Source organism: Hemiscyllium ocellatum, chromosome 43, assembly GCF_020745735.1.
Source record: "Hemiscyllium ocellatum isolate sHemOce1 chromosome 43, sHemOce1.pat.X.cur, whole genome shotgun sequence".
Taxonomy (NCBI): Eukaryota; Metazoa; Chordata; class Chondrichthyes; order Orectolobiformes; family Hemiscylliidae; genus Hemiscyllium; species Hemiscyllium ocellatum.
In genome coordinates, this window is record NC_083443.1 from 22,296,245 (window position 1) to 22,323,002 (window position 26,758).

The 26,758-nt window shown below is 42.5% G+C and overlaps 1 protein-coding gene across 7 annotated transcripts in view; it reads right to left on the reverse strand.

The window, feature by feature from the left end:
- The window catches only part of kcnma1a (potassium large conductance calcium-activated channel, subfamily M, alpha member 1a), an 858,112-nt gene that overhangs the window by 217,810 nt on the left and 613,544 nt on the right, over positions 1-26,758 (reverse strand). For all 7 annotated transcript variants that reach the window (XM_060854015.1, XM_060854014.1, XM_060854016.1 and 4 more), the window contains 5 exons: positions 25,720-25,830; positions 21,305-21,410; positions 17,930-18,012; positions 9,683-9,752; positions 5,293-5,448 (listed from right to left, as the gene is read on the reverse strand). In XM_060854015.1, coding sequence (XP_060709998.1) covers positions 5,293-5,448; positions 9,683-9,752; positions 17,930-18,012; positions 21,305-21,410; positions 25,720-25,830 — 526 coding nt within the window. The remainder of the gene's footprint in view (positions 1-5,292; positions 5,449-9,682; positions 9,753-17,929; positions 18,013-21,304; positions 21,411-25,719; positions 25,831-26,758) is intronic.

A 26,758-nucleotide genomic window follows, 5' to 3' on the forward strand; every position in this document is an offset into this window, starting at 1 on the left:
CTGAAAATACGCTACTGTCTTTATGGCACGGATGAAGATGCTGTACTGGAGTCCACATTTTGTGAAACAAATAAAGAATAAAGGTGCATCCTTCAATGGGAATACAATAACGAATCTCATAAAAGGCATTTCAATCCCTGACAATACAAATATTGCTGAAATTTGTTCATTACTGGGTCATGTCATCCTGAACTTCTTAATGATTCCTCCCACAATTGAGCAAGCACAAACTACATGCCAGATTGACTCTAACATGGTTTTGCAGATTGAAACACATGCTAATATGTGGTACTGAGCATCAGAAGGTCCCTTCTGTGCAACTGCTAACATGCATACCAAGCACAGTAACAAAATCTATTAAACTCAGACGAGCTGACATTTACATTGAGCCTTTCATGATTCAGGAGGATTAAAAGGCTTCATTGCCCATAAATTATTTTGAACATGAGGCAGCTGACCTGCACACCATGAAATCTCACAAACAGTAATGAGCGAGGAGACTATTTTGGTGGCATTGGTTGAACAACAAAAGTTAGCAAGGCCACAAGGCAATCATCTTTCAGATCTGCCTGAAGAGGCAGTCGGAATCTCTGTTTAACAATCTCACTTAAATGCCTCCAGCAATGCAACACTACCCCCATACAGCACTGATGTGTCATACCATATTATAGGACCAATTCAACTCTGGCAGAGCTACAAAGTGGAAGCAAATTTTCCACCCTTTACAGACCCACCTTCTCTGCAATTCCATTGACTTATAAGAGAATTAAACAATACTTCAAACTAATTAATTGACAGTGAAGCATTTCCAGAGGTCATGGGCTCCATATAAATTCTTTGAAGAATTTAGGATTACCCATAGCAACTGTGATGGTCATTGCATATAAAGCAGGGTTACGTCACACAGTGGCATGCACTTCAATCTGCAAAGTCTCAACTGAACGAGTTGACGCATGCCTGTCCATTGCCTTTGCAAAGGAAGTCTGGAGAAAGATGGAGTGGCTTTTGTCGATGTTCGTCCTGAACAGCTCCATGACATGGGAGTCTGCTCTACGGTCTGCTCCCCAGGACGCACCCTGAGAGAAACATCAACTGCACCTGCAGGACCATCAACTTGGTGAAAGACGCTCTTTGGTCTATCTGAAACTTATCGGTCTTCTACAGCAAGGAGTTGAATTTTGCAGATTGTCATATTCCAAGATCCAGGACTATGAGCTGAGGAAAGCATTAAAGCTTGGGACAGCTGCTGCCAAGGCGCAGTGGGGAAAGACCACTGTCTGAGGCCTTTCTGCCAAAGTTAAATGGTGGTCCATTCAGTTATCGGACCCTTCTACTGCATCAAATGCATGTAAATATAGTCTTGTACAACTAAGAGAAGCCTTTGGTTTGTTTATTGGATAGAGTCAAGCTTCATATGCTACTGTACAGAACTGAAACACATTTTTGACCATGATATATATTACAAACTTGAAAGGGTTCAGAAAAGATTTACAAGGATGTTGCCAGGTTTCGAGGATTTGAGCTATAGGGAGAGACTGAACAGGTGAGGGCTGTTTTTCCTGGAGTGTCAGAGGCTGAGGGGTGACCTTATAGAGGTTTACAAAATTATGAGGGTCATGGATAGGGTAAATAGACAAAGTCTTTTCCCTGGAGTCGGGGAGTCCAGAACTAGAGGGCATAGGTTAGGATGAGAAGGGAAAGATATAAAAGAGACCTACGGGGCAACTTTTTCTCGCAGAGGGTGGTACGTGTATGGAATGAGCTACCAGAGGAAGTGGTGGAGGCTGGTACAATTGCAACATTTGAGAGGCAGTTGGATGGGTATATGAATAGGAAGGGTTTGGAGGGATATGGGCCGCTGGCAGGTGGGACTAGATTGGGTTGGGATATCTACTCAGCATGGACAAGTTGGACTGTTTCCATGTTGTACATCTCTATGACTCTATAACATATGAATAAAGTAGATTTTTGAAATAAAAAATAACCTGTCCGTTGGTGGACAATTAGTTAGCACCCATTTTGTGATCTCGGAGAAGTTCCATTTTATCCCTATGCCTCTCAATGTGATAATTTTGCAAAATTTATCTTTGTGCGACAAGACACTCATAGACAAGAATACCATCAGCTTTTAGTCACAACTTTTCAACCATAATGTAAAGAACGATTGCCTATTTCAGGACAAGGCACAATGAAATCCCATCCATCTGTGTGGGATATCAAACTGATGACATATTCAAGGAGATTTTGAGGATATGGTGGCATTGAGTTTTTTTCACTCACTCAGCCAACAACACCTGCAGTTTACAGGATTCACACTGTGACATGTTTCAGTCACATGGTCAGGAATGCCACAAAACGTTTTTATTGTTAAGAGGAAGGAGGAGGCTTGGATGAGACATGAAGGCTCAGTTATGGCGCTTCAGAGTTACAAATTAGCCAGGAAGGTCCTAAAGAGAGAGCTAAGAAGAGCCTGGTCAGGACATGAGAAGTTGTTGGCGGACAGGATGAAGGAAAAATCTAAGGCTTTCTATAGGTATATCAGGACTAAAAGAATGACTAGAGTAAGATTAGGACCAATCAAGGATAGTAGTGGGAACTGTGTGTGGAGTCAGAGGAGATAGGGGAAGTGCTAAATGAACATTTTTCATCAGTATTCACACTGTAAATAGACAATATTGTCGAGGAGAATACGGAGATACAGGCTATTAGACTAGATGGGATTGAGGTTCACAAGGAGGTAGAGTTAGCAAATCTGAAAATAGATAAACCCCCTGGGTCGGATGGGATTTATCCTAGGATTCTCTGGGAAACCTGGGAGGAGACTGTAGAGCCTTTGGCTTTGATCTTTATGTCATCATTGTCTACAGGAATAGTACCAGAAGACTGGAGGACCTTATACAAGAAGGGGAGTGGAGACAAGCCTGGTAATTATAAACCAGTGAGTCTTATTTCAGTTGTAGGTAAAGTGTTGGAAAAGGTTATGAGGGATAGGATTTATAATCATCTAGAGAGGAATAAGTTGATTAGAGACAGTCAAGACAGTTTTGTGAAGGGTAGGTCGTGCCTCACAAACCTAATTGAGTTCTCTGAGAAGGTGACCAAACAGATGGACGAGGGTAAAGTGGTTGATGTAGTGTATATGAATTTCGGTAAGGCATTTGATAAGGTTCCCCATGGTAGTCTATTGCAGAAAATATGGAGTTATGGGATTGAGGGCGATTTAGAGGTTTGGATCAGAATTTGGCTAGCTTAAAGAAGACAGAGGGTGGTGGTTGACGGAAAATGTTCATCCTGGAGATCAGTTACTAGTGGTGTACCACAAGGATCTGTTTCGGGGCCACTGCTGTTTGTCATTTTTATAAATGACCTGGATAAGGGCATAGAAGGATGGGTTAGTAAATTTGCGGATGACACTAAGGTCAATGGGGTTGTGGATAGTGCCGAAGGATGTTGTAGGTTACAGAGGGACATAGATAAGCTGCAGAGCTGGGCTGAGAGGTGGCAAATGGAGTTTAATGCAGAAAGGTGTGAGGTAATTCACTTTGGGAGGAATAACAGGAATGCATAGTACTAGGCTAATGGTAAGATTCTTGCCAGTGTAGCTGAACAGAGACATCTCAGTATCGATGTACATACATCCCTGAAATTGCCACCCAGGTTAATAGGGTTGTTAAGAAGGCATATGGTGTGTTAGCTTTTATTAGTAGATGGATTGAGTTTTGGAGCCATGGGGTCATGCTGCAGTTGTACAAAACTCTGGTGCGGTCGCACTTGGAGTATTGTGTACAGTTCTGGTCACTGCATTATAGGAAGGATGTGGAAGCTTTGGAGAGAGTTCAGACGAGATTTACTAGAATGTTGCCTGATAATGGAGGGAAGGTCTTAGGAGGAAAGGCTGAGGAACTTAAGCTGTTTTTGTTAGAGAGAAGAATGTTGAGAGGTAACTTAATTGAGACATACAAGATAATCAGACGGTTGGGTGGACAGTGAGAGCCTTTTACCTCTGATCGCGAAGGCTAACACAGGGGACATAGCTTTAAATTGAGGGGTGATAGACTTAGGACAGATATCAGAGGTAGTTTGTTTTACTCAGAGAGTAATAGGGACATGTATCGGCCTGCCTGCGACTTTAGTAGACTCACCAACTTTAAGGACAATTAACTGATCATTGGATAGACATACGGGTGATAATGGAATAGGGTAGGTGAGATGGGATTCAGATTGGTTTCACAGACCGATGCAACATCAAGGGTCTACGTTCTAAAATGCCACTACATCTTGAATATAATCTCTGTTCTCAGACTGTCATCAAGAACACTGGGGAAAAAAAATCATAGAAAGAACAGCAGACTTGCATTAACACTGTGTCTCCACAAACTCAGGATGCCCCAAGACACATTATATAGAAAGCATAGCAGCCAATTACGTGTAGCAAACTTCGACAAACAACAATATGATAAGAGCAGATAGTCTGTTCTATTGCTGTTGACTGAAGGATGAATAATACCTAGAATCAGAGAGTTAACTTAGCTTCTCTTCTTTGAAATAATTAAGCTCCATTTCAGAGAGAAGACAGGACCTCTTAATGTGGCATCCAAAGGATTGGACCCCTAACAGTGCAATGTTTCTTTGGCACTGCTCCCAAGTGCTGAATTAGATTGGTGGACTCAAGTCCCTGGAGTGGGAGTTGAACCCACCAACATTGGCCTCAGAAGTAGATACAACCTGTTAGCCTATAATTTTGGGAGAACGTGGATGCAGCAGTGCATCGTTAATCATCCATGCACCACAAGCATTTACCTGTACAGGGAAAAAAAGCTGCGATGGCAGTTTTGTAGACAAAGGATGGCAGAAAGTAGCCCCTTGCTGATGCCACACATTTTGGTGGAAATGATAGGGGAGTCAATTGGCAATGCAGACTCTTGTATATATACAGCTTGCAATCAAAAAACCCATCTGGGTTTCACCTCTTAACAGCTTAGCACTCTATGTGTTTGGCAACAATCACATTTTAAGCACTGCACCAAACATATAACCTGTGCACAGTTAGTTTAACTAAATTCAAGCCCAAGAAAGCAACCTCAGATTCACACTCCATTTGAATTACTGAAGCGCTGGCCCATATTAAAAACTGTGGTATGTGGAGGACACCTGCTGTTAAACACAAAATAAAACATGGCAACATCTTCCATCTTTTTGCATTTTTCCTTCAAGATATATGCTTTTTTTTCAAAAGAATGACAAGTAGGATGAATGTTTTCTCAGGCTTAATATGAAGAGACAGTACAATACCTTGATGAACGATCTCATGGAGAAGAGATTGGCCAGCATTGTAGAGAGGCCTGGAGCCAAGCAGCTTTGAGCTATAAAACCCAGCTTCAGTTCAGCTAGGCAGATTGCATCATCCCCTTCCCGCCAATTCCAGCTGGGTATGTTCAGCAGATGGGCCTGATAGCAGAGGAGAGCAAAAATAAAAGAGAAGTGCACAAATTCAATTCTGCTCATACTGCTCCCCCTCACCTCCCCATCCCATACATCATGAAAATATATGCAGTGCATCACGAAAAGTTTGAACTAACTGTCTCCTTTATTTTCCCTGGGAACCCCAAACAATAGGGTGGCATTGCAGCAGTGTGCAGCAAACACACTGGACTTCAATCTGGATTCACATCTGTTGCCCATTCAGAGCGAGCTCCCTCGGGCCTTTCATACCTTTCCAATATCGTTGGTGAAACATTTTGTTTTATTTTTATATTGTTCATGCAGAGGTGCCAGTGTAGCATTTCTGTTCTGTAATGAACTACAAAAACAAGAGCAGCTGCAGCCTTTCCAATAGCAAGCGTGGAACATACAGCTGATACAAAGCGGCCTCCCCTGCCCACCTTGTGCCTGGGCTGTCAGTGCTGCATTTTGCTAGCTGACATTTTACAGGTGTGAGAATCCCTGAACTTGAAGAGATGTACTTTATTGTCATTTCAAATACATATGCAAGAAAAAAAATGGTAGCAACATTCCAAACTAGACAGATCTTAACCATTGAAGTGAAAATTCTGTTCAAAATCAAATCGATTGATTGGTTTTGGAACTGGAGAAGTAGGACAGTCTGCTTGATTATTTTTCAAATTTGATTCCTGAGCAACTTCCTTCCCTGTACTTCTAGGGGCAGCAAAGATTCTTGCACAGTGGGAATCACAAACGTGTTAACAAAGAGCAATTTATACTCTCACCATTGACTGCCCCTCTGGACAGGACTAGGGAAGAATACCTCACTGAATTGGCCCTTCTTCACTCAGACAGCAAATGTCAGGAGGTTATGTAACCATACTGTGTTTAATGGCCAAAAATATTCCGTCATCACCCCACACCCACACGCACACTTTCTATTGAGGGCACAGGATGAGGGAGGTACATGGGAAGGAGAGGGGTAGTCATGAGGAATAGGAAGTCTGGCTAATTTTTTTCCCCCTTCTTTGCCTTAGGGTCACTGGGGCCAAGTACAATTCCTTGACTGTTGCTTCAGCTGTGTTCAACTGATACAAAACATATTAGATTAGATTACTTACAGTGTGGAAACAGGCCCTTTGGCCCAACAAGTCCACACCGACCCGCCGAAGCGCAACCCACCCATACCCTTACATTTACCCCTTACCTAACACTACGGGCAATTTAACATGGCCAATTCACCTGACCCGCACATCTTTGGACTGTGGGAGGAAACCGGAGCACCCGGAGGAAACCCACACAGACACGGGGAGAACGTGCAAACTCCACACAGTCAGTCGCCTGAGGCGGGAAATGAACCCGGGTCTCAGGCGCTGTGAGGCAGCAGTGCTAACCACTGTGCCACCGTGCCGCCCACCGTGCCGATATGAGAAAATGAACCTGAAGTCTCATCTACCACTACCACGTCAGACCGTACCATTACCTATTAAGCTAGTGCTGAGCTGCACAACCCTCTTTGAAACAGAATGCTCATGGGAACATGGGACGATAGCTCAGAATTCTTCCAAAGTTGCTTTTCACCTGTCAGCCCAAATCTGCTTTGCATCCAGGTCTTGCTGCATTTCGACATGGGCTGCTTTACTAACTGAGGTGGTGTGAATGGTGCTCAATTTATGCAATCATCAGCAAACATCCCCAATTCTTATTTCGTGGTGCAGGGAAGGTCATTGATGAAGTATTGAAGATGGCTGGGGATAGAATACTGCGCTGAGTGATGTCCTGAGCTAAGATGACTGACCTCCAACAACCACAACAGCCTTTGTGCCAGGTATCACTCCAATTAGCAGACAGTTTTCCCCGATTTGAGTTTCGTTACGGACCCTTGATGCCATACTTGGTCAAATGTGATGTTCTTGTCAACGGCAGCCAATCTCAGCTCACTGCTGAAATTTGTCTCTTTTGTTCATACTCAATCCAAGGTTGTAATGAAGTCAGTGGTTCTAGTGCAGAGGGCAGTCAAGTGTCAATCCCATTGCTGTGCGTTTGGAGTCAGATGTAGGCCAGACCAGGTAAGAATTAGAGGGGCTTCTATGACAATGGTTACATGGTCATTAGTCTTTTAATTCCAGATTGAATTCAACTATCACCATCTGCAGATGTGGGATTTGAACCAAGGTCCCCAGAATATTACTCATGTCTCTGGATTACTAGCCCAGTGACAATATCACTATGCCATCAACACCAGTGGATAGCGAAGACTTACACCAGGAGTGATAGATTGCGCAGAAACATTCAAGATACATTGAACTGTGAAACTAAGAATGGATTTAGTGCCTGGTACAATGATCTCGGAAGTGCAGTCGTTTGCGAGAGAAAACAGAGAGGACAAAGTCCTTGGCACCTTAAGCCTGGTTAAGCCATTCAACTAAACTGTGAGTTAACTGTATCTTAAGTCCATTCAACTGCATTGATGTTGTAACCCTCAATAAGATAGCCTAGTGGAAATCTGTCAAATTCAAATCTGGTATTTCCAATTGAACCCACTGCCTCTACATTGTATTTTTTTTAGGATTGAAGTAAGTTCCACTATCCCACGTCCTTTTGTGTGAAAAGTGTTCATCAAAATGACCCATGAATGATGGGATATCTTTGGAGGGTTAGTGTGGACTCAATGGGCTGAATGACCTGCTTTCACAGTAGGGATTCCATGACTCTCCTTGCAAGGAAGGTAAAAGATTGCCCAGGTTCCTCACACTAAACTTCTGACGAACTAAATCAAGGGGAAAGGAAACTCTGTTTCAAAATGAGTTCCTCAATGCTTATTCTTCCTTCAAAAACAGCAAGGTACCATGATAGGGGACAAGTTTCACTCTCTGCAGTTCCAGGTAGTGACCACAGAGAGGAGCAACTGCTATTGACAGCAGTTTGGACTCCTGTGCAGTAAGATTCCCAGGGAGGCCAGTGCAAGGGCTGTAAAAATACTTCCTGACAACAAACTGAACTCCAAGCTCTCCTTAAGTGACACTCTGCCTTGTGCTTCTTCTAGTCACATTCTATGCTTTCTACAAAAATATGTCATTAAAATGTATTTTTTTTCCATCAGTCCAAGGAAATCCTGCATTAGCAAGACAGAGGGGAAAATGTGAGGAGCAGAAACATCTGCTGCAAGTCTGCAGCTTGGATCCAAATCAGGTTGCGATATTACTGGCACAGGCACATAATATCAAATATCTCTCTGTTTCAATGCCACATGCCATGCTTTCAGTCTGGAGAAAGAAAACGATACTGAGCATACATAGAGCAAGTCATTTTCTGTTAGACTATTCATTCTCGTTGTTTGTTTGTCTTCTGATTCTCCCCAGGGAACAGGCAACAGGAGATCCTAGCCCACTTCTCCTTTAGTCTTCCCGATATCCCTGCCTTTCTCAACAAATAGCTTTCACTTTTCCCTCATTCTCGGCAGCTGTGATTTCCTTCAACCTACCCCTCTTCAGGATTTGAAGTTCAGGAGACTGAGTTTTGTGTAGGCAATGGAGTTTGTGAGAATTTTACCTCAAATTCAGGAGAACTGGGGGTATCAGGTAGGATGAGGAAAGTTTCACAAGCAAACTGGTTTCGGAGGCAGGAAGTTCATTTCAAAATTCTACTGAGGGGGGCTGCCTCCCTTTTATAGCTGTCCTCTGGATTTAACTGGGCAGCTGAGGAGAGATGAGGACTGCTTGTCAGTCAAATGGAGCAGGAATCCCCTATCCAAGGCAGCGAACCCACCTGCCCAGGGTCGTTGCTTATATCTTCAATATTGAACCTTCTCCTCCAAGATTTCAACCTGACTGTTGCTCTACCTTGGAGAGCAGTGGAGGCTGACTGGTTACTTCAGGGGCAAATGCATGAAAACCTGGGTGAAGCATAGAAAACTATACAGAGATACACAGAGCTTTCCCAGGGCTGGGGGCGGCGGCGATATTGGGAACCAACTGAATGGCTCTTTCACGATGTTAGTATGACCACAATAAACTGAACGGCCTTGACTGTGCTGCAAGGATTGTCTCATCAACCAGCAGCGTGCCATTCCCTTGTTGAAAACAAATGGCAGAACTCTGCACTAACCCTAAGACTTTGCAATTAAAGCACAGGGTTTGGACTCCAGAGTCAGTCAATATTTGCAGCTCTCTCAAATGATGAGATTATTCAAGAGAGTAATCAAAACAGCATTCTATAATCAATAAAAGAAGATTCTGACCTTGTTATGATACTGTAACATCTGTGTTATAATTCTTATCTTTGGATTGTAATTTTTGATAGATATTACCCTGAAACAAAAAAGCAAAATGATTAATTAGACTGGACCTTTTTAGGCAAATAGGAGGCAATCTCCTGAACAGTTACAAATAATACAATTGCAAGGCAGCAAAGAAGTATGCAGTGTTACCTCAATTTTGCATTTGCAGAATTTGACTCAAGAAAAACTTATTTTAAAAAAATGAATATGCTCCACTTGTCCCTTTACTTATAATGAAGAAAACAAGGTATAGGCCAGGAATAGACCGTAGGGCTCTTGAGCCTGCTCAACAATAAGACCACAACTGACTGTTCCTCTGCAGGTTCCTCATGGGAGGTTGGTTAGCAAGGTTAGATCACACAGAATACAGGGAGAACTAACCATTTGGATACAGAATTGGCTCAAAGATAGAAAACAGAGGTTGGTGGTGGCGGATTGCTTTTCAGACTGGAGGCCTGTGACCAGTGGTGTACCACGAGGATTGGATCGGTGCTGCGTCCACTGTTTTTTGTCATTCATAGAAATGATTTAGTTGTGAGAATAAAAGGTATAGTTAGTAAGTTTGCAGATGACACCAAAATTGGAGGTCATAGATATACAACATGGAAACAGACCTTTTAGTCCAACCCATCCATACCGACCAGATATCCCAACTCAATCTACTCCCACCTGCCAGCACCCAGCCCATATCCCTTCAAACCCTTCCTATTCATATACCCATCCAAATGCCTTTTAAATGTTGCTATTGTACCAGCTTCCACCACTTCCTCTGGCAGCTCATTCCATACATATACCTCCCTGTGTGTGAAAAGTTGCCCCTTAGGTCACCAGCTGCCTCACTCCTGGAATATCCACGTTACACCTGGAGAATTTATATAAATCTGGAAATATAATGCTATTCCAGTAACTGTGTTTATGTAACAACTGGATAGCTAGAAAAATGCATTTAGTTTTCTGATGTCCTTTAATGAAGAAAATCTGTGCTGTTCTAAGTTGGTTCATCCTAAATGTTACTCCAGACCCATAGCAATGTAGTTGACTCTTAATTGCATCTGAAAAAGCTGAATGAGCCATTCAGATGCCTCAACACCACATTCTCAAAGATAGTTAGGGATAAGCAGCAAATGGTAATAATATCCATATATCATGAATTTTTTTTAGAAAATAAAGCCTTCCAGTGAAATTGTGCACAATTGTTCAAGGCCATAGAGATGCATACTGGGAATTTCACATAGACCGTGCATAATCTATTCTCTAAAATGAAAAGACTTGTCCACACCATAATATAGCACACCCTGACAGGTCTGCCTATTTCCCTGGCAGTATATATTACTGCCATGAAACATTGGGTGGCTGCTATCTTGGCTGTTGAGCCAGTGTTGTCAGAAGATTCCATTGCATTAATCGGAGAGGGGGGTGTCAGTTAACTCAGTTGGCTGGATGTAACAGCATGGGTTTAATACCCACACTGGCTGAGCTTACCACTGAAGCACTCTCCTTCTTAATCTCTCCCATTGCCAGAGGCATGATGACCCTCTGGATAAATCACCACCAATCGTTTCTCTATTCAGAGAGCATGCCTTTAACATTTTACTGCAGTGATCTCTCATTCATTCTTCCTTTGGGAAAAAAAAAGAGAGCTGGAAAAATTGATTAAATTGAAAGCTAATAAATCCCCAGGATAATCGACATCCCAGAGTACTTGGAGGTGGCCTTGGAAATAGTGGTGTTTTTCTTCCAAGATGCTTTAGACTCTGAAATAGTTCCTACAGATTGAACGATAGTGAATACAACCCCATTATTAAAAAGGGAGCTCGAGAGACAATGGAATTATACAATTGGTCGTGGAGAAGATGGTGAAGTCCAATCATGGAGTCATAGAGTCATGCAGCATGGAAACTGACCCTTCGGTCCAACCTGCCCATGCCGACCAGATATCCCAACTCAATCTAGTCCCACCTGCCAGCACCCAGCCCATACCCCTCCAAACCCTTCCTATTCATATACCTATCCAAATGCCTCTTAAATGTTGCAATTGTACCAGCCACCACCACATCCTCTGGCAGCTCATTCTATACACATACCACCCTGTTCATGAAAAAGTTGCCCCTTAGGTCTCTTTTATATCTTTCTCCTCTCACCATAAACCTATGCCCTCTAGTTCTGGACTTTCCGACCCCAGGGAAAAGACTTTGTTTATTTATCCTATCCATGCCCCTCATAATTTTGTAAACCTCTATAAGGTCACCCCTCAGCCTCTGACGCTCCAGGGAAAACAGCCCCAGCCTGTTCAGCCTCTCCCTATAGCTCAGATCCTCCAACCCTGGCAACACCCTTGTAAATCTTTTCGGAACTCTTTCAAGTTTCACAACATCTTTCCGATAGGAAGGAGACCAAAATTGCACGCAATATTCCAACAGTGGCCTACTGATGTCCTATACAGCAGCAACGTGACCTCCCAACTCCTGTACTCAATACTCTGACCAATTAAGGAAAGCATACCAAATGCCTTCTTCACTATCCTAGCTACCTGCGACTCCACTTTCAAGGAGCTATGAACCTGCACTCCAAGGTCTTTTTGCTCAGCAACACTCCCTAGGACTTTACCATTAAGTGTATAAGTCCTGCTAAGATTTGTTATCTCAAAATGCAGCACCTCGCATTTAACTGAATTAAACTCCATCTGCCACTTCTCAGCCCATTGGCCCATATGGTCCAGGTCATGTTGTAATCTGAGGTAACCCTCTTCGCTGTCCACTACACCTCCAATTTTGGTGTCATCTGCAAAAATCAACAAGGGTTTTATAGCAGAACATTTCGAAAAGAGCGAGCACAGATTTACAAAAGGTGTAGTGGACAGTGAAGAGAGTTACCTCAGAGTACAATGGGATCTTGATCACATGGGCCAATGGGCTGAGGAGTAGCAGATGGAACTTAATTCAGATAAATGCGAGGTACTGCGAGGAAAAGCAAATCTTAGCAGGACTTATACACTTAACGGTAAGGTCCTAGGGAGTGCTGCTGAACAAAGAGACCTGCTAGGATAGGTAGATAGGATAGTGAAGAGGCATTTAGTATACTTTCCATTGTTGGTCAGAGTATTGAGTATAGGAGTTGGGAGGTCATGTTGCGGCTGTATAGGACATTGGTTAGACCACTTTTGGAATATTGTGTGCAATCTGGTCTCCTTCCTATCAGAAGGATGTTGTGAAATTTGAAAGGATTCAGAAAAGATTTACAAGGTTGGAGGGTTTGAGAGGGGAAAGATATAAAAAAAACCTCTGGGCAAATGTTATGCAGCGAGTGGTGCATGTAAGGAATGAGCTGCCAGAGGAAATGGTAGAGGGTGGTAATTACAATATTTAAAAGGCATCCGGATGGGTATATGAATAGGAAGGGTTTAGAGCGATATGGGCCAGGTGCTGGCAAATGAGACTAGATTAATTTAGGATATCTCATCAGCATGGATGAGTTGGATAGAATGGTCTGTTTCTGTGCTGCGCATCTCAATGGGAGCCAACCATTACAGTACCTTTGGGATTATTCAGTCCCTGCTGGTTGTATGTTGAAACACACCAGAGCAAAGCTGGACAAAAAATAAGTCCATTTCTCTTTCTTTTCCCATGGTGCAGCTGCAACCTCACTACAAAGTGTATTTACATATGGATACTTCTGCCAAAATTATAGATTTTTTGAGTTAATTATTTCCTGGGATATGAGCTGAATTGGCTAGGCCAGCATTTATTACATCCCAAATTGCCCAGAGTGCACTTTGCAGTCAACCACATTGTATGGGTCTGGAGCCACATATAGGTCAGACTAAGTAAGGACAGCACATTTCCTTCCCTATAGGACATGAATGAACCAGATGGATTTTACAGCAACTCACCAGAAGTCTCCAATAAGCACTAAGACATCGCTTGGCTGGTGGTGAGAAGCGACCCATGAAATCCTTCATGTACGCCCAGACTCTCAATGCCACTGCACACAGCCCATGAAGTGGGTGTCGGACAGAGGGAAGTAGAGACTGTCATACATTTCCTTCTGGAAGGTGCCTTTGTAAAGGAAGTCTGCAGGAAGATGCAGTGGTTTTTGTCGAGGTGCATCCTGAACTGCTCTGTGATGATGGACTCCGTGCTCTACGGTCTGTTTTCCGGGATGCACATGAAGACAAACATCAACCATGCCTGGAGGATGATCAACTCAGTAAAAGACACTCTTTTGTCTGCATGAAACCTGCTTGTCTTCCAGAGCAAGGAATTGACCTCGACTGAGCATTGCAGACATTCCCCAGTCCAGGACCATGTGCTCAGGGACACACTAAAGACTGGGGCAGCTGCTGCCAAGGCATCGTGGGAAAGCTCACTGTCTGAGGCCTTTCAGCCAAAGTACAATGGGGGTCCATTCAGTTATTGGACTTCCCCAGTGCCTCAAATATATACAAATAGTATCTTGCATATGAAAGAAACGGATTTGGGTTTATCTGTTAGAACTGTCAGGAAAGTCAAACTCCAATATTTGTCTGTTTCTCCAAAGACAGCACAGAACCAAACTGCTTTAGCGATTACGTATGTATATAAGTTTTATTTATGAATAAAGTATTGTTTTGAAATTTTAAAAAAGGATTTTTACAACAACTGGCAGCAGTTACATGATCACCGTTAAGCTAACTTTTTACTCCAGATGTTACGCTCTGCTTTGGTGGGATTCAAATCCATGTCCTCAGAACACTGGTCCGGGTTGCTAGTCCAGGGTTGCTAAAGGGAGACAGTGATAATGTCACAAGCTCTAATAATCCAGAAGCTCAGGCTCATTTTCCGGGGCATGAGTTCAAATACCACCGTTGGCGATGGTGAAGTTTGAATTCAATCAATATCTGTAATAAAGACAACATTAGCCTAATGGCGACCATGCTAAATGTTGTAAAAACCCATCTGATTCTCTAATGTCCTTTAGGGAAACAAACCTGCTATCCTTATCCAATCTTACATGTGCATCCAGACTTTTAATTGCCCTCTGAAATGGACCCACTCGGATCAAGGAGCAATAAGAGACAGGCAGGAAACATTGGCCCAATAATTTTTTGGGGGGAATTTCAACACTCAATTCTTTCCTGATACCTCCTTTGTGAATGGGAGTTGCATATCTTAAACTTTGTTTTATTTCTTATGGTACCCTTCAGTCAGAGAATTAATGTTATTCCTCATCTGACCAGACTATTGATCTTCATCGTGCAGTCAGCGATCGGTTATAAGGCAGTTTTCACAAGTGGGCAAGACAGGATATCCAGGTCTCTGATGTAACTAGGCCACATCTTTGTATCAATGCCCAGCTCCTTTCTGGCTTTCATTGTAATATATGTTGTAGACACAACAATAATGAAGACTGTCAATGCTTTTACCAAAGTACTTGAGATGATATATACTCTCCAGGTTGTGTCTATCTATTTTATTTGGCTGTACATTTCCTGCAGCAAAACTTTTCAAAATCTTAGTTGAAAAATAGTCTGCAAAAGACTTTTGTTCAGATGCAGGAATAATAAACAAACAAATGCTTTCCATACTCCTACATGATTTGTAACAGATACTAATAGTCCCTAGTCATGGCAGAAACAACTGTCTGCTGGTGTCACATTCCCTTCACTGCTGTCTGCTGGGGTTACACATCCCTCACTGCTGTCTGCTGGTGTCACGTTCCCCTCACTGCTGTCTGCTGGAGTCACAATCCCCTCACTGCTGTCTGCTGGTGTCACATTCCCCTCACTGCTGTCTGCTGGTGTCACATTCCCTTCACTGCTGTCTGCTGATGTCACATTCCCCTCACTGCTGTCTGCTCATGTCACATTCCCTTCACTGCTGTCTGCTGGTGTCACGTTTCCCTCACTGCTGTCTGCTGGTGTCACGTTCCCCTCACTGCGGTCTGCTGGTATCACATTCCCTTCACTGCTGTCTGCTGGTGTCACGTTCCCCTCACTGCTGTCTGCTGGTGTTACACATCCCTCACTGCTGTCTGCTGGTGTCACGTTCCCCTCACTGCTTTCTGCTGGTGTCACGTTTCCCTCACTGCTGTCTCCTCGTGTCATGTTCCCCTCACTGCTGTCTGCTGGAGTCCCACCTCTCACACTGCTGTCTGCTGATGTCACGTTCTCTTTGCTGCTGTCTGCTGGCATCACAGGCCCCTCACTGCGGTCTGCTGGAGTCACATTCCCCTCACTGCTGTTTGCTGGTATCACACCTCCCTCACTGCTGTCTGCTGGTGTCACAGGTCCTGCACTGCTGTCTGCTGGTGTCACATTGCACTCACTGCTGTCTGCTGGTGTCATGTTCCCCTCACTGCTGTCTCCTCGTGTCATGTTCCCCTCACTGCTGTCTGCTGGAGTCCCACCTCTCACACTGCTGTCTGCTGATGTCACGTTCCCTTTGCTGCTGTCTGCTGGCATCACAGGTCCCTCACTGCGGTCTGCTGGAGTCACATTCCCCTCACTGCTGTTTGCTGGTATCACACCTCCTTCACTGCTGTCTGCTGGTGTCACAGGTCCTGCACTGCTGGCTGCTGGTGTCATATTGCACTCACTGCTGTCTGCTGGAGTCTCACCTCCCTCACTGCTGTCTGCTGGTGTCACACCTCCCTCACTGCTGTCTGCTGGTGTCACAGGTCCTGCACTGCTGTCTGCTGGTGTCACATTGCACTCACTGCTGTCTGCTGGTGTCATGTTCCCCTCACTGCTGCCTGCTGGTGTCACATTGCACTCACTGCTGTCTGCTGGAGTCTCACCTCCTTCACTGCTGTCTGCTGGAGTCACAGTCCCCTCACTGCTGTCTGCTGGTGTCAAACAGCTGAGCGTGATAGATATTCAGTGTCATTTTCTGTACAGAAATATAAGTCCTGACCCCAGGTAATACATTTGTGATGATTTCTTTGTGCACCACAACACAGTTTGATCCAAACCTGAGAACACACAATTATACCCCCTCAAACAAACCACTAAACAAATGACATTTTAAAACACAACACACAAAAGCACTTAACAAAAAATCTTTTCAGAAAACGCAGGCTTTTGTCTGTGTTAACATTAGGCTTGAACAGAATGTAAAAGTCAGTGCCGCTTATCTTAGATGGAAACACAATGGAGATCATTTTATTTCAGTGGTGTAAAACAGATGATGTCAGGTAGATTGCCCTTGTTAAAACATCAAGTGATGCTTAAAAAGTCTCTCTCTCTCTCTCTTCAATAGTGTGATATTATTTGCAATTGTAAGGACCATTCTGGATGACATCTGTGAGGCAGAAACTGAAGCATCTCACTACTGTCTCCCCAACATCTCCCTTGCTTCTTGTCCGCCCACCTCCTCTTCCCACCTAATAGCTGGACTGTCACCTGTTCCTCCCATTCCGACATATCAAGGTCCCAATAGCCCGTCCATCTCTGAGTAGCACCATAATTTGCTCAGTCCATTTACCTGTGTGTTGAAATAGGTTGAATGTACAACAGACCACAGGTTACTCAGTCCAGCTCTATGCTGATGTTTTCACTCTACTTGAGACTGTCCACCCCCACCCATCGCTCCTCCCCACCAACACATTTCATCCTATCAACCCGACATATTCCACTCTGCTTCATTAGGCTGCAGTTGCTCCTTAGTTCCCCATGTTGGTGGTGCTGATCTTAATTAAATTGCTATCCTTCAAAGAGAGCAATGGAATCTATTCCTGACGTTAGAAAGTTGAAGTTAGTTTTGAAGGAGATTTTGTCTTGAAATTTTCCAATGGGCCATGTCATATGAAGGGAAGTATCACAACGTATCCATCTTTACGAAAAATTCAAATACATGGATCCAGTTAAATATCAGGAAACTTGGGAGACGTGAGAAAAGTCAACATAACTTTTCATCACAAGGTCAATATAAGGATAACAGGAACCCAAGAAAGCCAGTATTGAGGAACAACGTGTTTAATTGGAAGTTAACTCCAAGTCTGAGGCAAACCGATGAAGGTGGGTATTGGCTTTTCACAAAAAGGGATTGGCTTACAGGGCTGAACACCATTCTGTTGTGCATAAAACACCTTGAATTCTGACATACAAACCATGAGTGCAGCACACACAATGGGACAAGTTGCATTCAGAACTTCTGGACACCCTCTGGGGTCTTATCCCTCTGTAAGATATGAGGTTACGCTCAGTAGTAATGTTCCATCCTCCACTCTTACCTCATAATATTGGAGGCATCTTCAGCATCAGGATCGGGGCAGTATTTGTTTGCCAGAATTAGACAGGCATCTGATGACTCTATCTGAGACACGGCAAAACATGAAAAGCCAATGAAAGGCATGGATCAGAAGGAAAACTCAACAAATCAAATTCAAACACAATTCAATGAGCTGATATTCAAAACATCTGACTTAACTAGATTGTACACATCTAATTAAATTCAAGGTCGAGTTTATTACAACCACTTCCTTATCTGCCAAGGTTTGAAAGCTGTATGAAAAAAACAGTGAAAATGAAATGTTATCCTGACCAATCATATTTATGAAATGCTAAAACGAAATGCCATTTACAAATGCCATCTTCACAGAGGATCATTCTTATCCTGAGAAATCCGGTTCCTCATATTACAGCAGAAAAACACTCATTCAACACACACACACACACACACACTAGTGTCTTACTGCTGCTGCTCATTGATAGGCTCCAGCACTTAACGGGGAATCAAGTTGTAACCCTGTGGCCTTTGTAGATAATTTAGCCAACGGCATGCAAGGCATTGGTTGGCCTAAAGGGGTAAATGAAAGCTGGGGGACTGCTTCACAGAGAGGGGTGTTTAGAATGGTGCTTGTACAGACAGCCATTACTGACTCACCTTGGACATCGAGAAGTCTCTGCTGGGTTGTAAAAATGACTTGGCAGCAGTAGGTAATGATGTTTGCACGTTATGTAAATGAATAAAAAGCAGAGAGAATTCTAATTGGCTGAAATTGTTGTTTACTCAGTAGTTTGGCCTAATTGAACACTCATTTATTACACTTTCAAACTTAGTTAAGGAATTCACCAATCAGAAAAGCTTGTTGTACATCATTTTATATTTTCAGTCGTGTTGGCATTTAGTATTTACAGGGAAGACATCTACATACAGAGTTCTAATAGCACCCTCTTGTGGTCATGTGTATATGTGTATATGCATGGACATGTATATAATGCCAAAACCAAATCAAACTAAATTATTTTTACTTTTGTTCCAAACTCCATGACCAATCTTAAACTGCAATAATGTCACAGTCCCGCACGAAGGGTGAGATTATGGTTTCCCTGTCCAAACAAACTTGGGTTGGACAAACTAATCACAAACTCCAGAGGAACCTAAGAGAGCTCTCTCTGTAATAGAAAGACTTAAACATCAGTTGCGATAAAATTGTGTGGTACACAGGTGGACTTGCCTTCAAAGATGGCTGCATCAATTGGGTGGCTGGGGGAGTACAGCCATGGTTGAATGTCTTTTGGGTGCATATGCTGAGCAACCAGAGAGATTTTTCAATGTTAAGAATATCCTCATGATCCTGATAATGCAGCTGTCAATGAGACAGCTGGGGAAAGGAAAAAGGCAATACTTTGGGCTGACACAGGCCCAGGACAGTATGAAGTACCCACAGGTTTGTCAGGAAAGGAAAGATACCTTTAGGAATACAAAACCGAGGGTTAATGTTTATTTGTTAGCAGATGCAAGACAGGAAACGTACGTATGTACGTTCAGAATATCTTGTACATGTTTAAATTGTGTGAGAAGTCTGGCCATTCGTATATCTATGTGTAAACCCAAACACATTAAACTAGTTTGACTACTATACCAGACTCAATGCTGTACACATGGGTATTTTTGTTCTGCAAAGATATTACCAGAATACCCAATCCTTACTGAGCTCCAGCCAAGTAAATGAAGGAAATGCACTGTCTGGCACACTAGTATGACAGACTCACTTGGTCATCAATACCGGAGCTCTAAATAAAATTGCCCAAATTCATCACAATTTCTCTCAGGATGTTTGCAGTTTTGTTCTTTGGATCTGTGTTCATTAGCCTTTGGTCAAGACGTTCTGAGAGACATTTCAGGATCCTTCCATCACTCAGGGACGAGATTTGGATTTCACACCAACCTGGACTCAATGCTAATACAACTCCAAGGCCACAGGTATCGAGTAAATAACATGCTGAGAGACAGAACCCAGGATCAGCCGAAGAGAAATCAAGGGTACATTACTATTATTACCAGTAGATGGTCGCCATGACATCCAATTACCTAGAGTTTATATTGCTCCAGAATTGGCTGCAAAAATAACTGAGTTTAATGAACAAACTGTTATTAGTGTGTAAATAATGCAGCAGCTCATCAGAGAGCTTGTATGCCGTGAGTTGCGAATCAACATAAATCTCTTGAACTATTTTTTTAGAATTAGGATCCCTACAGTGTGGAAACAGGCCCCTTTGGCCCAACAAGTCCACACCAACATGCCAAAGAGTATCCCACCCACACCCTATTACTTTACATTTCCACTGACTAATGCATCTAAGCAACACATTCCTGAACACTATGGGCAATTTAGCACAGCCAGTTCACCTTCACCTACACATTTTTTGGTTTGTGGGAGGAAACCAAGCAACCCTACACAGACACAGGGAGAATGTGCAAACTTCACACAGACAGTCGCCCGAGATGGGAATCGGACCCAGGTCCCTGGCGCTGTGAGGCAGCAGTGTTAACCACTGAGCCACCATGCTGCAATTGATTTGTCATCAGTTTTGAGTTTCAGGAAATTGTAGAGTTTACTCAGAAAGGTCTGGAGGAAGCTCCATCTGATACTTGGAGAAGTAAGACTCTGTGAAGGACAGGATGTATGACCCAGCAATGGAACTCTGCTTCTTCAGAAACTAAAACTTTGGAGTTTCATTCCCATATGTAGTGAATTGTTGTGAGAGGCTTTCAAAATGTACATACTTTTTCCTTAATCTGTCTTTCCTCAATCTTAAGTTGAAGGCTGAGGGAAATAAATTTAAGAGGGCATGTTATGAGATGACTGAATCCTGCCTTCTCTGAGCCACGGTCAGTCATTTGTGCCTTTGGATGCTCTGAAAATTCTGAGGGTAGAGATGTATGCCTGAAACACCAGGCAGCACTGTGTAACTTGCTATCATTGCACGCAGGCATAGTCAGCAGGAATAACTACAGTGAGCTTCAAGAATTTCCAATCCCAATAGCCTCTGGGTGTCATATAGACATCAATAGACAGCGGCTGTGCTATTAATCCTCATGTTTGCCACTATATGATCCTGGGTTCTGTTTCACTGCATTTCACATACCGCGTGGATTTTCTTACACTAAATGAGATGCAGGTTTCTAAACAAAACAAAAAAAAACACATCTACTCACAGTGTGTTTGAAAAAGAGCAGCTGATAAATTCAAAACTGGGGTTGGGGTTGGGGGGGAACCTTTTCTGAGTTTAACCAAACTTTACTGCCCTGGCTGAGATATAAGAATTCATCATATCAAAGCTATCAAGGCAGTAAAGTCAGAAAAAGGATACAGGATTACCTTGACTCTGGCTAGATCGTGAGGGTTCAGGACAGAACCTTGGAAGAATTCCACCTGAGTAAAATGTCTTTTAAAAAGGGCTTCGAGCTCAAGGTTAGGGGAAATACTGGGGAGACAAAAACAAATTGAAACAGTCAGCAGCAATTCTTTAAACAAAACACAGGCAGAAGTTAGACAAGAGAAATACAACCAGTGATAACAGATTGTATGTTATTGTAATACTGTTAATACAAATCAATTTTGGTTGAACCTAATAAGAAGTGACAATTTAACCTAGAGATTACTTCACTGATTGAAACCGCAGTGTTACTGAGATTGAGAGTTGAGACTCTGGCTCAAACATTTATCTCTTTGACCAAGGTTTTATTTACCTGTTTTAATTTCATTATGTGTCCCACTATTACATCGTTCTTCCTGGCAATGCCTTGAGACATTTTATTATTTAAAGGTGCTATACAAATGCAAGTTTTTGTTGATTGGACCCAATGCAGAACAACATTTCAAAGGTTGCTGGGTGGTGAAATACAGTGTCGGGCTATTTTTAATGTTAGGAATAAGGTTATTTGTCCTACAAATCAAACTCTATTTGGCTGAAAAGCAGAATGATTTTGTCACTAGGCAACTCGTAGCTAGTAGAGCAACTTGGATCTACCAATCACACCTTGCATAGCACAGGTGATGGTGTAATGAACCTTTCATATAAACCATGCAACTGGAGACCTTATAGAACATCGGATCATATTTGAAAGGGATATGAGATAATTATACAATTAGAAAATCACAGCCCGTTGAGTCTGTGCTAAATTTCTGAAGGAGCGACCAAGTAATCTCAGTTCCTTGCTCCTTCCCCATACCTTTGTAATGTTTACCTTTCTGAGCATGTGTCTATCCCATTTTGAAAATTACTATTGCATCTACTTTCACCACCCTCTCAGGCAATGCATTCCTGCTCATGATGTGCTACATCAGAAATACAATCCCGCCTGGCCTGGTTTCTTACTTACCATGTCCTGCTATCTACTTTATCAATCCAATCACAGCAGGTTCTGACAACCCACTGACTTCAAGCATTATTGCTAACAAAAGGTTTAACTACCTTTCTATGGAGAATATTTTCCAGCTCTGACACTGTGTCAATAGTGAAATCATGAGTACAGTACAAGGAGACCAGGTTAGGGAGTGGGCTAAAACAGGCCAGCCTCTTTTCCCAGGGAAAAACAACAGAAAGGGTCCTCCACAAACCCTGACGGATTTTACAAAGACAAAGACATGACTTCAATAAAAATTTGCTTCTCTAGAATACATTCATTTCAAGTTGATTGATTTAATTTTCCCTCCTCTCTCTGTGTTTTGGGACCTGTGAAAAATGTACTCAACAGTGATCAAAAGTAGCATCTTGACACATTTCATCAGCTCCTTGAAACGTTCATGAGAGACTCTGCTAGCCAAATACGACAAAGAGCCTGCAATTAAAACTTGGAGCCTCACAATGACAACAAGAAGCATTCTTTTTCTAAGCCTGCAGTCTAACTCAACACAAGGCACACGTGATGGGAATTGATGAGTAGTGTCACCAAGATGGCAGATAAAAGTTTGCATTTCAGGGTTCCCTTCTTGCAGATCCCTGGATTACAGACTGACCTCTTGGTGCCACTCTCGACTGGGGTACGTCCCCTCCCCATAGCCCACATGGAACCGGGTAAGCACAGTATCCTCGGCTGTTTTACCATCACATCCTGCCAAGTCTTAGGGATACAAGGAAATGACTGGCTGAGTCTTCAGCTGGAGAACGGCACAAATTGTTAAAGAGATGGAAACTGGGAACATTAATACAGGGATCTTTTTAAAAATATATATAAGTCCTGAAAGGTTATTGATAGTAGACAGCAATGTAGAGCTGTAGATCGAATCAAGCAGACTTGAGGGGCCAGATGGCCTACTCCTGCTCCTAACCCATACGCTCGAATGAGTAAGGAAAAGGAATATTGAGATTTATAAATCCTCTGACCACTTTCAGTCAGATCCAAAGGGGAACTGAGTTAGTGCCATCTACTGGCTCCATGAAAAATTACAGAGTGTTACTCATTTATTAAGGAATGTTGAAAATAATTAGAATCAGTCCTCAATCAGGTTATGTCAGATTGACAGAGTAGACAAGTCCTTTCTAGGAAATGAGATTTTAAAAATAGTTTCTCAAATTATGGGCTTGAAGTGTGCAAATGCTGGAACCTGGTATGGTTCAGAAGCACCTTCCTATGCGAAAACTAAAAGAAACCTTTACTTATGCGATAACTATCCCCTTCCCACTTCTTCCTGAAAGGCATTGACTTTTGGCGCATGTATGGCTCCATTAATGCCAAAAAGCCACCATTAACATGCCAGTTGGACAGCAAGTGTTTATGGACCATTCTTCTTTTAAGTGTACCATAACCAAATCAGATTCTGTTGCTACTCAATGGTCACAGGTCACGGGTTCACCACTCAGGGAGTTACCTGGATTGAATTGTCTCTACCTGATCCAAGTTGGACAAAAGCCAGGTCGTGAGCATGGGCATGATAAGCCCACTCAGCAGGATAGGCCGCTGGGGAGAGGAGTTTGGTAGAAGGGGAGTTGGCCTCTGATGTTTCTCGTCTGCGTGGCTTACTTACTCACTGCTTAGTCGTGCACAGCCTTTGATGGAGCTCCTGGGATCATTTTACATTATTACGATCTACAACCAGCTTAGGAAAATCAGCAGCTACAGATGCTGCTGGGGTGAAGTGAGTGAATTGTTCAGCTCCCCTGCTGATGTGCTAATCCAGAGAACAGAAGACTGGAACCACAGGCAATGAATCAAATCATCACTGCTATCAATAATATAGCTCACAGTAGTCCAGCCAAAGCTAGTCATGCTAATCTATTTGCCATCATTTCTAAAATGAGATAAAGCAGCGATATTACTTAAAAAGATGTTTTATTCCAGTAGACACACTTTAGCTTACCACTCCCCATGTCTTTTTCAACATCAACTTGTAATACATAACATCAAAGGCATTTCATGGGAAAGACTAAACCTGTTGGACTATAACCTGGTGTTGTGTGATTTTTAATTTCATGGGAGTGATTACCAACACATTTTGACACCAAGTTTTTTATGTAGATACTAAGACAGATAACCAAACATTTGTCAAAGAGATAGATTTTGAGGTGCATCCTAAAGTACAGATGGAAAAGCCTGCCAAGGGAATTTCAGATCTTGGATCCCCGTGTGTCAATGGTGAAGGGAAAAGTGCTGAAGATGTGCATGATGTTGAATTGAAGGAGTGTGGAGATCTTAAAACATTGCAGGTGAGAGGAGCTCTCAGAAATAGGAGATCTGGTATTTATGACATCACACAAACAGGAGACCTTTGTTTAAAAGGCGCTTCATGTTAACAATGGCTCAGGGATAGGGTCTCAGAATCTTCATTTTAATGGGTAGACTGTGCAAAATCAGCTGATCTCCACTGAGATAGCAGCAGTGCTACAAATGACCACATCACCTTGGATCTATGAGTTCAACTTTAGCCTCATCGTGGATTTAGTTTTTTGGCACGGACTGTTTATTGACACATCACCTCATCCTTTGCCATTTTGAGGGCTGCATTTTGCCAGCATCTTCTGATTTTAGTATCACATTTACAGGGATATTTTCCTCCCAAGCTCTTCCATGATGTATTAAAAGGACACTGAATTGGGAAACAGGTGAATGGAATTTCAGTGGTTGGCAAGCTCTTTCAAACCATATCGATGTTTATTAATGCAATCCTTAAAAGTATGCAGAATGATTGTGGAAAATCATAGATACGTCAGCATTTCCTTTGTTTTTCCAATTTTCTCAAAAACTTACACTGCACGGAAGTGGAGTATGGAACGGATCAGGAGTAAGTAGTTACATTGTTCACATGAGCCAGGACAATGAGTCATGTCATCAGTTGCCACACAATTACACTTTCCAAGAGCAGTTATGGGAAAATAATCAAGTTGGCAGATTGTGGTTGGCTTTCTTCCACCCAAACCCAGGGATGATTCTCTGACCATTACCAGGGTTAGCTGAAAACTTTATTGTGCACTGGCGATATTTATAAAGCCACCATTTGAATTACCTTACTTCTCATTGCCAGTCACCAGAAGTTGAACCTTCTAGACAATGGTTTTTTTTAAAAAAAAGATGGACAAGAACACAACATATGATTACACTCTGTGCTGGTGCAATGGCGAAGGGGGCAGTTCCTCTCTAACCCTCATGTCACAGATGTCAACACAAATAAGTTCACACATGCTTTTTCTTTCTTCCAGTATTAAGCTTTGGACAGGGCAAAATCTGGGCACAAGCACAGAATATTGCAAACAATTGTGGCATTACTGCACCAAAGCAAATCAAAACTTTACTTACTTGTGTAGAAAGACTATTTCAACGTTCACATCATCCCTGTCCTTGTGCAAGAAGTCCTTTAAAAAATTGGAGACACTCTCCAGTGTGATGTGTCCACACACAACTATATGCCTGTTAAAGTGAAAGTAGACCAGGTCAAAACTAGAGCTACGGTCAAAGATTCTTACGTTAATGCAGTCTTATTATTTCACCAAATAGATTAGGAAGACAAAATGGCGGTGTTGTAACAGGAGGTGGTGGGCTTCTGTCTGTGAAGCAGCAAGAAATGCTCATGGACTTTTTAAGAATCCTGTGTCCATCCAAGAGAGGGGAGCACAAATTCAACAAATAGATCAAACCCCTACAAGATTTCTAACCTTTTCTCCCTCTACCTAATCCACTCTAGACAGTTCAGTACTAGATCTTGCTTTACTCTTGATCAAACCCACATGAGGTAATGGAGATGACATGTAAACAAACATCTGATTTGGCAAACGCACCACTAGTCAAATCCCAATCTGGAGCAGTGGCAATTCTGAGACCAGCAAAAACAAATCTGTGAACCCAGATCTGTTCTCTTGCACTGACATCAACAACAAAAGATTATCCTCTGCCATTTCCACAGGACTGGCCAACAACTCTAGACCTGCACACTACTTGAAAGCAGTGAAAGTTTGGAGATTATGAAATATTTTACCTAAAAACAACTGGTCCTTGGAAGAATGAAAGAGAAAGAGGGCATAGTAAACAGGAAGAATAGAGAATAAACAGACAGTTGGGCTTTAAAATACCTTAGTGATAATTTAGTGCTCAGTTTTAATGTCTCTCAAATAATCATTTGCCACAGGGAAAGGTTTGTGGCTGCCAAAGTAAATTCAAGTTTATGCCCTGAGTACAATCAAATGTAAGAAAGAATTAGTCACAGCAACACATAACCTGCAGCAAGGAACGAAGAGTGTGTCCAAAGACTAAAACTATAGGGTGCCCTTTAATATCTGGTTTCATAGTGTATCAAACAAGGACCCATGAGCCCTTGATGAATTCATGTCTTCTTTCATTG